Source organism: Chaetodon auriga, chromosome 6, assembly GCF_051107435.1.
Source record: "Chaetodon auriga isolate fChaAug3 chromosome 6, fChaAug3.hap1, whole genome shotgun sequence".
Classification (NCBI taxonomy): Eukaryota; Metazoa; Chordata; class Actinopteri; order Chaetodontiformes; family Chaetodontidae; genus Chaetodon; species Chaetodon auriga.
In genome coordinates, this window is record NC_135079.1 from 19,104,288 (window position 1) to 19,115,000 (window position 10,713).

A 10,713-nucleotide genomic window follows, 5' to 3' on the forward strand; every position below is an offset into this window, starting at 1 on the left:
AGTAATTTTATGCTACTTTATATTCTACTCTACAAGATTTCTGAGACAAACATTGTACTTCTTCCTCCACTACATTTTTCTGATAGCTGTAGTTACTATTTACTTCGCAGATTCAGACTGATTATTAATGCAAAATCTAATACATACAAAATAAATTATGATATATCATTATACATTAACCTACCCGTATCTAAAAGTAGGTAAAGTGTTTAAAATTAGCCCCACATTTTGTATCTGCATAATCAAAATGATGCTTACACGTGAATGCATCAATAATTCTTTCAAAAAACAGAATATACATTATTCTGATAAGGGCCATTCTGCATAATGAGCACTGTTACTTTTGCAGCTTTAAGTGTATTTAATCCTTCTGTACTTTTACTTTACTAAAATGTTGAATGCTGGATTCATTTGTAGCTGAGTATTTGTACACTGTGGCATTGCTACTTTTACTTTGCAATGACAGGGCCATATTAAATGATAATCAAAACTCAAGAACATGTGATGTTGCCTAAGCAGTGGGCTTTAGATTAAAAGACATAAAAGAAGACAAAAGTTAATTTAGGGCTGCAGGTGATTACAAACACTAACAAAATGTCACACCTCTCTGTGAGAGCAGCCCCTCAGGGTACGAGTGTATTTTGGAATGCCTGCTGGTAATTAGACTAATAATGTTAAGTGGGAGTGAGACAGAGTGCATGGCCAGATGAGCTTCAACTGGATCAGAGCGGCTAGATGGACAACACCTACCTGCTTTTACAGTAAACATTAAACTCATTGCCTGAGGCACAGTCAAAAAGCACAGCCCAGACAAGCATTGAACAGATTAACACCGGCATAAAAGAGTAATGTTCACAAAACCCCACGAAAATATTACCAGATAAAAAATATATATTATCTAAGTAGTTTTTCATTTCACATTTTTCAATCAGAAATATTTGGTGTGACCAAAATATCTCGCAAAAAATCCCAAAACGGATGCGTTGAGACAAACGTCCGTGAAAGCGTCAAGCCTCTCCATGGTTACAGACACAGCGTCCAGTTGAGCGTGGGGCGTGGTGTATCATGGGAAAAACTTGTTGGCAGCCCAGTCTGAACTAGAGACGCGCACTACGGCGAGACCTTTCTTCAAATACAGGCTCAGAGGTAGCTTTCTGAACGTTCACAGTTCATTCAGAGTTAGCGAGAGGCACTGAACCCGTGCATGCACACAGTAAAGTTAACTCATGCTTAGCTTTAAACGTTTGTTGCACTTTAGATAATATCAAAGCTAAGTTAGCTAACCAGGGCTAGCTGTTAGTTACCGTTGAGTGCTAACATTAGCATCACTTTGCTAACCGTGAAAACAAGCTGTTGACCATGAAACATCACCTAATCTCTTGTGTTTGCATGTTGTGTTTGACTGAGAAGTTGTATAAGTTTGTTTGACATTAGTCAACAGACAAAACTCACACATAACTCATGGAAAACATTTTCATGTGTTGACGTTGTCTTCTTCGAAGCAGGCATCGACTAGTCATGTCTGGAGGGATGATGCCAAACTGTCCTGCCTCTGCGTCCGAGGGCTTCAGCTCGACCCCTGTAAAAACTAGCCAGGGGAAAGACTTCCACGCATCCAGGGGCTTGGACGACGATGTCCTGTCGGATGACGACGACACATTTTCTCTGCTTTCTCCCATTTATCATGACAGTTTTGACAGTGATGAAGACCTGGAGCCGAGCCCGGCTCAGCAGACTTCACCCAGGCAGAGTGACAGCTCCAGACTCAGCGTTTCACCTGTCAGGTACCACTGAATTTTTTAAGCTTAGGATACAGAGTCAAAGACGATGGAGTGCATGATTCAGACAGACAAAAAGTAAGTATAGTGAGGAATATGTATGATGGAAGACATGTTTTGGTTTTAGGTGTGAGCTACCAAGAGCACCTTCAGAGCAGATGCTGAACACAGCTATGGAGCCTGCAGGCACACCTGCTCTCAGTGCATGGGAACTGTGGCTGGTGAACAAAGCCAGAGAAGACCGTCTCAAATTGGAAAAGAAAGCAGAGGAGGCAAGGCATAGTTAATTATTATTTTTATCACTGTATAACTACAATAGTGCTTGCTTCCCATTGCTTTTTGTAGAAAGCTAGTCATGGCTTTTACCACTTACTTTGAATCATTCTTAATCCCAAGATCACTGTTTTATTATATCCTGTCTGAATCTCTGAGTAGAATGTTTTCGATCCTTTGAATTAGGAGCGAATACTGAAGGAAGAAAAAAAATGTCAAGAAAGGGAGCAGCAACGGAAAAAGATGGTCATGGAAGAGAAGATCCAAGATTGGCTGAAAATGAAAAGAGAGCAGGTACAGCTGCTTTAAACTCAGGAAAACCACACCAAGCACCATAGCAGATTGAATGCAAATTGTCTGAATTTTGTTCAGTTACATAGTCATGTTCACTATCTAACACTGACATTTCTGTTACTTGCTTTTTTCATGGTAATCTTAGGAAAAGCATGAGCATCTTGTAAAGCAGAGCAAGGAGGAGGAGGAGATACAGAGGCAGCTGGAAAAGCAGAGGGAGACTGAACAGAAAGCTCAGCAAAAGTACCAAAAGTGGCTGCAGAAGAAGAACCGAGAAAGAATAGAAATGGAAAAGAAGGAGAAAGTAATGTGGATCTTTTAAATTTATTCTGCTTTTCATAAAAAAATTTAAAGTTAAATGTTATCATTGATGAGCAGGAACAGCCAGATTATGATAGATCCTTTTCACTTCACAGGAGGAAGCTGCTCTGAAGGAGGAGCAGGAAAAAGAGCGCCGCAAGAGGGCAGAGGAGAAGTTTAAAGAATGGCTGGTAAAAGCCAAAGAAAAAAGCAGAGCCAGTCCCAAATCACCTCGCTGCCCAACAAGTAAGGCTTTTCAGTCATCTGTCAGTTATGTTTTATTAGGGTTCAAACAGGACCTTGCTTGCACCAGTTTATTATTGCTAGTATTATTTTTATTATTATCATTATTGTTATTACACCGTAGCACCTGAAATTGCTGTGAGTTGGCATGAATTAGACACATGAAACTCAGCCCAATAACTGGAAATACTGTGCAAATGTTTCCCAAGAAATGGGAGCCCGTTGGCCAGATGGTTTTGTGTGAGTAATTAAGGTCCAAAAATGCAATTTTGTAACAGCCATGCCCCTCACACCATAAGTTTGATCGATTAGAAGTCGGCTATATTTGTTTTTCTCTCTTGTTTTTGTGTTAACTGACACCATACAATAAATAAAGTTAGGGTTAGTTTTTCTAGCTTCTAGTTTTTTCATTCTGCTTGTCAATCAGGAAAAGTAACAATACAGCATTTTTATGTGGGTGTCAGGCTGCATCAAACGTGATTGTAGCTTATTGTTCTCATGTCCCTTGCTGATGTTTGTATTGATTGTCATTGTATTTGTTGGATTTCTTCCAGGTCCCTACGACAAATCCTACCCATCACCCAGCTTCTACAATCCCATCCCCTGGAAGCCGATCCACGTCCCTCCTCCAGAAACTTCACTGACAAAGACGTCTGGCAAAAAATCTCAGAAGCAACAAAAATGCAAGCAGAGCCCCAGCACAGCTTTTACTCTGAGAAACTCTGCGAGTGCAGGACAGTGGCAGCAGAGGAGATGACACAGCAGACTGACATTCACGACTGTGGTACCGTAGCTTAGCTACAGCTCAAATATGATTTCACTACGACTCATCCACACCACCACAGCTCCTGAACCGAGACTCTGCTGAATCACACAAGTCTTTCTGTTCTGTAATGTGGCTGCGGTACGAAGACTTGCTATCATATCTATATTTGGGACTGTTATATTTTCTTGTACACTGGAGTGATTTTATAATAATGCACTAGCTGAAATTAGCTTATATGTAAAGATGTATGAATATTTGGGAATGTTTGGGATTTTTAATTTTTGATATGATTTTTCAATGTTCATCATTTCTTCTGATTTGTAACTCTGCTTCCATGGCATAATAATGTCTAGCACAGATGTTGGCTATTGGAGACTGGAGACTATTTCGCTTCATCCTGTAAATTTAAAATATTCGCTTTTTGGATAAAAGAAGCATAATCAAAGATCTTTTCCCCTCTTGTGGTTTTCTTATTTGTGCCAGCAGTAAGTGGTCAACAAAACCGTATTTCATTGCATTTAATGAGGCACTAACCGCACACAACCACACAAAAGAAAGAAGGTGGTTGGTGGTCAGAGCCAAAGATAGACCCAGCTTGGTCAAGTGCCCCTCACACTCGCACATTGTTCTGTGTCGAGCTGTGCCTTGTTCTTCTGTGGGCTGAGATGACGACAGAAACAAGTGAGGGGGTGGAGAGAGAGAGAGAGAGAGAGAGAGATTCAGAGCAGTATGTTCAGTCTATGTTAACATCTCACTGTGATACCCATGTATGCAGCCTGAGGTAAAATGATTTCAATTACACTTTACGTCCGATTAATCCGTCTCTAACTGTGTCCTTTCAATTTGTTTGTTGTGATTTGTCATTGCTTATTCTGCACTTAACCCCTTTCTATTGCTGTCTGCTGTGGAATGTGTTAGTTGACAGTCATCAGTGAGGGGGGCTAGTGATTTTAAAGGTACAAAAAAACATTCTGGGGTCCAAAGGACAGCTGTTAAGACAAAGATGTTAAGTGTTTACATTCTGTCAGGAGCGGTTGAAGCTGTTTGCTCAGGGCTGTTTGCACACTGAGCCTCATTGGCAAAACTTGTCTTCATAAAGACACAAAGTCAGCCTCCAGCACTTTGCCTCTCTGTGTACCTCCAACTTGGTAAAATGGTAAGTCTTAACCAGTTAGTTATAAAACCAACTGGAGCTCAATATGTCTAAATCTATCTATCCCTATCACATCTACATATTAATGCCAAAGCCAGTACTTCCACACGAATGATGTGTCATGTCATTGAGCTTTATTTCTGCCTCTGTCAGGTATTGTGTCCTGTTTCAGAGGCTGAATAGAAAATCCATATCCCAAGATGCAGTGGTGCAGGTGGGCTGGCAGTTGGAGATCACACCTACCGGGACAGGTAAGAGGCGTGTCCATAAGCGTCCCAGAATGGAAGAGCGGGGGGAGAGGTGTAGAGGGCAGAAAGAGAGACGGTCCAAAGGGCAGAACCACAGGCTACGCTTGTGTGAAAGAGTTCAAGAGTGTGGCTGATAGTGTAACATAGACATGGAAGCAAGTGCAGGATGAAGAACTTTTGGATGCTGACTTTTACTTACCGGGACGAAGGAATTTAAATCTACAATGGGATGATTAAGTTTGGAGCTTCTTTCTGTTGTTTGCTGAGTAGAGCCTATGAATGAGGTTAAAAGGCCTGAAGAAATGAGCTGTTGGAATTAAGATTGAGGTTAACAGTAAGATTGTTCATCATTTTAAGTGTTTTTTTGTTTTTTTTCTCTGACTGTTACAACTTTACCTCTGGATCAGACATAGTCAGCTGGAATTACATGGACTGTTACATGACAGCTGGTATAAACCTGATTTGCCCTTTTTTCTGACAAGGATGTGACCGCTGTTTCTGTAAATAGTCTCAGTTATTGACACAACTCAGATAGAACCAGTTCTGTTACATAGAGTGGCAGAGGTCTTGGATCTAGTGTTTCAGCCTCAGCGTGTTTCTTTGGGTACAGTATATGTTCCTTCCTTCGCCATGCAGTCTGCAGGGCCAGAGATTGAAGACTCCTTCGACTTTCTTTTTAAAATCATCCTGGTTGGGGACTCGGATGTGGGAAAGACTTGTGTGGTCCAGAGCTTCAAGTCCGGCATATTCATGGAGAAGCAGCAAAACACCATTGGGGTTGACTTTACAGTTCGCACCCTGGACATCGACGGCAAGAAGGTGAAGGTAGGTGACGTGCACCTTTTCTTTTAAACTGTCTTCATTCATTTAGAATTTTTTTCTCTTTCTTCATTGGAGTTCAGCTTTCATGTAATGCACAGTCATTGCCACATAAATTAGGAGTCATTTCATTTTATTGTGGGTATGTTTTCATGCTAACACGGACAGGTGACTGTGTCTGTATATTTACTCTTGTCTTTAAGTAAATAATCCTATGCTTGTTTCAGTTAATCAGTGTTTTTTTTTCCCTTTAGAGAAAGAGGAGTGGCAAATGATGTCATCTGTGTGTTAGCTTTCTGGGTGTGTTACAAATCCAATTCCAAAAAAGTTGGGACTGTGTAGAATCTAAATAAATTCAGAATGCTGCCATTTGCAAACCAACTGTGTTTGCTGACTACGGCTTCACGAAGTGTTCCTGAGTCCATGTATTAATCTCCTTTATTCAATCATGTGTTCACAAAGTGGTGAACCTCGCTCCATCCTCGCTTGTGAACGACTGAACCTTTTCATATCCAATCATGATACTATCACCTGTTACCAATCAACCTGTTTACCTGTGGAATGTTCCAAACAGGTGTTTTTGGATCATTCCACATCTTTCTCAGTCTTTAGCTGCTCATGTCCCAACTTGTTTAAAACGTGTTGCTGCATCAAATTCAGAATAAGCAGATATTTACAAAAATTAATGAAGCTGATGAGGTCAAACCTGGATTACTGATTACTTTCAGAGTTCCCACCATGTGTGAATAGCTTAAACAGCATGCTTTGCAGCTACTTCACCCACATTTTGTAACCAGGATTTTTGGATTGATTTGTGTTCTGTGTTGCTATTGCAGATGCAGGTGTGGGATACAGCAGGACAAGAGCGCTTCCGCACCATCACTCAGAGCTACTACCGCAGTGCCCACGGGGCCATGGTGGCCTATGACATCACACGCCGCACCACATTCGAATCTGTTCCCCACTGGATCAGGGAGGTGGAGCAGTATGGAGCAGCCAGTGTGGTGCTGATCCTCATTGGTAAGCAGAGTGAAAACAAGTTTGTTGGTCAGTAAACCCCAAAACAAACAAACAAACAAACAGCGTCCTAGGCTGGAGTTGCAAGCATAAAAAGCAAGCAAAGAACACAATACACAAATGGTTCCCAACCATTGTCATTTATGAAAGTACACTGAATATTATGGGGTTTGTGCTGTTGGTTAGAGCAGTATGAATATTGGGTTCTGGTACTTTTTAGTTGCAGTACTTTCTTCATTGTGCTTTTTGGGATTTGCTCCTTTGATAGTATGACCTGTCAGGTGACCTGTCAGGTGCTCAGCGTTTTCTTTGCAGAGCAGCATTGAGCTCTAAATGACTTCATAGCTATACAGACATCTGCTCAACTGTAGCTTTTAACACTTCCTGTCCTGCTCATCACTGCAGGTAATAAGTCAGACCTCCACAGTCAGAGGCAGGTGTTGTTCGAGGAAGCTTGCACTGTGGCAGAAAACAACAGTGTGCTGGCTGCTCTGGAAACCTCAGCCAAGGAGGCCCAGAACGTGGACGCAGCCTTCATCCTCATGGCCCGGGAGCTGCTGGCACGCAACGGCATGACCATCACAGATGAGGCCCTTCAAGACTTGCCTCAATTCATGTTGAGTAACAGCTCGCATCCAGTCCATGGCAGTGCGTCTTCAGATAAAAAGTGTGGGTGCTGAGCAGACTCAAGCGGGGACATGTTGGTTTAAGACTTGTTTGAAAAATGATGGTGACAGCCTGAAGTGTGTTTGAAACGTTTCTGTACCAGGGAAGCAAAGTTATTTACAGGGCCTGTGTTTTAAGGAAGACTAAAGAAGTTGCCTTGTGTGTGTGTGTGAATGTAAATTTTGTATGTGTTTGACTTTTAATATTTACATATACAGTTAGTGTCAGTAACACAGGTTTTAAATGGTGGTTGCTTATCAAACATATTTTGTTAGGATTCTTAGGATGACTGCTGCTGAATGTGATAAATACTCCAGCATTACAAACCACACCTCTGCTGAAGGACTCTGTACAATATACAGAATATTTTCACTTGACAAGCAACATTTGTGTCTTTTTCACTGCTGCTGCAATTGTAATTTAAATTTTTCTCCCACAAAAGTTCTAATACAGACATTCACATGAACCGTTCATAAGAGTTCATAACTATCACCAGAATAGAAGTTAGAATAGAAGTTTTTCATTTCTGTGGAAACTGTGATACTCTGTTTCACAAAATAATACTAAAATAGAAACAGGTCTAATTCAGACCTGCATGGGGCTTTGGCAGCATGTTTCTAGCTGTAAGCATGCAAGATGCATCAAAACAATGAAGGAGGAAAACATACTATTAAAGAGGGAAGATAACAGCTCTGAAAGCAAGCACACTAACTAGAAATGAATTGAGGAATTGAATAAAGAATTGGTTTGGAAAGCTGAGAGTTGCAAAGCAAAGCAAGAACAAGTTTAACATTTGAACATTTGGTTTCTCTACCTTTTACAATCCACCCCTTTTTGCCTATTTGGCACACCCAACTGCAAAAGCTTATAACAGAACCATACAAATCACAGCATATCTTCTATGTGTGGTGTTACCGGTGTCCCTGATTCTCTCCAAAACATCTCCAAGTGGCCAATTGCTTTTACTCCTGTGACCCTGGAAATCATCCTTAAGTATTTTTATGACTAAAAAACCTCTTACCATCATAAAAACATTCGTGATCATCATTTTTCTCACATTCCACATTCAGCTGCGTCAACAATCTGTAAGGAGGGACCTCACACTGTAATGTATTGAAATAGCTTGGCTCCCATGCAGCCTAAATACCAGTCCATACACTACTGGAAAGGCAAATTGATTGGCTTGTAGCCAGTTGTGAGTAATAGGCTTGTTGTTAGGCAATGACAACTTTATTTAACTTAGTACCTGGAAACCTGGTTGCTGAAACTTAACTTAAACATAATTATACATTACTTTATGCCTCATTAAAATTAGAAATATAAATATTAAATATAAAAAATCACCCTGGTGCAGTTTTCAAGAATGGAGAAAACCAAACCAAAACCAGGCTGTAAACATTTTTATTTCTGCTGTAAACTTTACAGTATTTTAATATGGAGCTCAATGGGAATTGACTCACTCAAGAAGCAGCCTCAAGTTGCCATTTGCAGAACTGCAATTTTTTGCACCTCCAGGTCAGCTTCATTTTTCATTTTTCAGGAGATTACCACTTGGTGATCACACAGTAAGTATAAGAACAATAACAAGCGACGATCGCTGACTTTGACTGACTCGATCACACAATAAAGAATAACAAGCAGTTCTAAAAATAGCGCACCAGGTGCTGGGCACTCTTTAACCTAAACAATTTCAATGCATATAAGCTCTTTTCTATCCCACCTTTAGTGCCTCAGCAGACCAACAGCTGTCCGGGTCTCTTTTCTCTCTCACACACAGCTCCTATAGGCCGGGGGCAGGTGTTTGATCACAGACACACAGCTCCACTGGCTCAGATTACACAGACAAAGCAAATGGGAGGCAAGAGAAAAATTCCCCAGAAATCAGATATGGTGAAAAACTCACATGCTTAGAGGAACAATTGTGCACTCATTAATCAAGCACTCAGGGCAAAGATGTCAAAGACTTACGAAGGGTGAAAAGTAAACCTTGCTGTTCAGCTCCCGAGAAACCTTTTTGGATACAGGTGGATGAAAGTGAAATTGGTCTATAGGAGGGGGAAGATGGAATCAATCATCCTGTCTGCTTCTTAAGTAAGTTTAATTAGTACCAGCTAAATTATTCAGCTGTTGAGAGGGAGAGGCTGGCTTTGGCCTGGGAACAGCAGTTTTGTGAAGTGTATGTTGACCATCATTGCGAGTTGCCCTGCGTCAACCTTACACACTTGAAGGACATCATATTCAAGGTCAGGAAATATTGCTTGGTTTGACTTGGTTTTGTTTCGTTTAATTTAAGGAACCCCTGACTAAGTGACACATTCTAAGATATTTCATATTATATTCACTAATGTCAAGAGTCATGGTTCCATGATTCCTTAGCATCCATTGAAAATGGCCTGATAATTTGCTTCAACAGGTGACCACTAGATGGCAGAATGACTCCTCCATTGTTCCATTAGCCAAATGCATGTTGGGGCAGACGGGTGGTGGTCTGGCTGGCTCAGAACTTACAAATCTCATGGTAATGAACCCGAGGCTGGTTGCTTGCAGGCCACAGTGCAGCCTGGAGGCTAGTAGGGTGAAGTGAGGGCTAGAGGCTAGCAGGCTGGAAGCAGACTGGAGTCTAACAGACTAAAAACTATTAGGTTTTCTCTAGCATGTGTCAGCTCCATGTTGTTATGGAGCTGTTCAACCTGGAGACTCCTCAAAGTAGCAGATGAGGCCAGTGACCACTGTGTTGTCTGTGACCTTCAGGAGTTTAAACGACAGGTCTCCTGAGGTGCAGTTGTTGGTGTAGGGGGAGTAGAGCAGTGGGGAACGCGCACACCCCTGAGAGAACAGCCCACTGAGCCCTGCGATACCAGTCAAAGTTTTTTTCCATCAATCCCTCCATCCTCCTACAGTGTTCCTGTTTGCATCAGGGCTTTGTGGCTGCATCCTCCCCTCATGATCTGTAAAGAATATCAGGACTCTGCTGCAGTCTGATCTGCTCTTGTGCCACTCGATACTTTACCATCAGAACAGGACAGTGTTGAGGGAGGAGGGGGCAGTGTGTGTGTGTGTGTGTGTGTGTGTGTGTGTGTGTGTGTGTGTGTGTGTGTGTGAGATAACAGTCTTTTTTATGGCCTGACCGGACTCCAAAAATAGATCCCGACTTAA

The 10,713-nt window shown here is 41.5% G+C and overlaps 2 protein-coding genes across 4 annotated transcripts; both read left to right on the plus strand.

Moving 5' to 3' along the window:
• Window positions 1-1,048: 1,048 nt before the first annotated feature.
• ccdc34 (coiled-coil domain containing 34) lies at window positions 1,049-3,654 on the plus strand. 2 transcript variants are annotated; one of them, XM_076732719.1, is made up of 7 exons: window positions 1,049-1,146; window positions 1,503-1,784; window positions 1,906-2,050; window positions 2,238-2,345; window positions 2,491-2,649; window positions 2,762-2,891; window positions 3,443-3,654. In XM_076732719.1, exons 2-7 carry the CDS (start codon window positions 1,519-1,521, stop codon window positions 3,643-3,645), a joined length of 1,011 nt encoding a protein of 336 aa, XP_076588834.1. In that variant the 5' UTR covers window positions 1,049-1,146; window positions 1,503-1,518; the 3' UTR covers window positions 3,646-3,654. The 2 variants fall into 2 exon arrangements, with proteins under 2 accessions (XP_076588834.1, XP_076588835.1); XM_076732720.1 differs by having other exon boundaries at window positions 1,068-1,146; window positions 1,506-1,784.
• Window positions 3,655-4,361: 707 nt separating this feature from the next.
• Window positions 4,362-8,587, plus strand: rab19 (RAB19, member RAS oncogene family). 2 transcript variants are annotated; one of them, XM_076732721.1, is made up of 5 exons: window positions 4,362-4,435; window positions 4,961-5,058; window positions 5,692-5,880; window positions 6,711-6,894; window positions 7,297-8,587. In XM_076732721.1, the coding sequence occupies exons 2-5, from the start codon at window positions 5,008-5,010 to the stop codon at window positions 7,569-7,571; spliced, it is 699 nt and encodes a 232-aa protein (XP_076588836.1). In that variant the 5' UTR covers window positions 4,362-4,435; window positions 4,961-5,007; the 3' UTR covers window positions 7,572-8,587. The 2 variants fall into 2 exon arrangements, with proteins under 2 accessions (XP_076588836.1, XP_076588837.1); XM_076732722.1 differs by lacking the exon at window positions 4,362-4,435 and adding an exon at window positions 4,684-4,810.
• Window positions 8,588-10,713: the final 2,126 nt, after the last annotated feature.

Coding starts and splice junctions, on each gene's coding strand:
- ccdc34 (XM_076732719.1), top strand. CDS start 1,519: ATGTCTGGAGGGATGATGCCAAACTGTCCTGCCTCTGCGTCCGAGGGC. Junction 1,785..1,905: donor CTCAGCGTTTCACCTGTCAG/GTACCACTGAAT, acceptor TTTTGGTTTTAG/GTGTGAGCTACCAAGAGCAC. Junction 2,892..3,442: donor ATCACCTCGCTGCCCAACAA/GTAAGGCTTTTC, acceptor GATTTCTTCCAG/GTCCCTACGACAAATCCTAC.
- rab19 (XM_076732721.1), top strand. CDS start 5,008: ATGCAGTGGTGCAGGTGGGCTGGCAGTTGGAGATCACACCTACCGGGA. Junction 5,059..5,691: donor GATCACACCTACCGGGACAG/GTAAGAGGCGTG, acceptor TTCGCCATGCAG/TCTGCAGGGCCAGAGATTGA. Junction 6,895..7,296: donor TGTGGTGCTGATCCTCATTG/GTAAGCAGAGTG, acceptor TCATCACTGCAG/GTAATAAGTCAGACCTCCAC.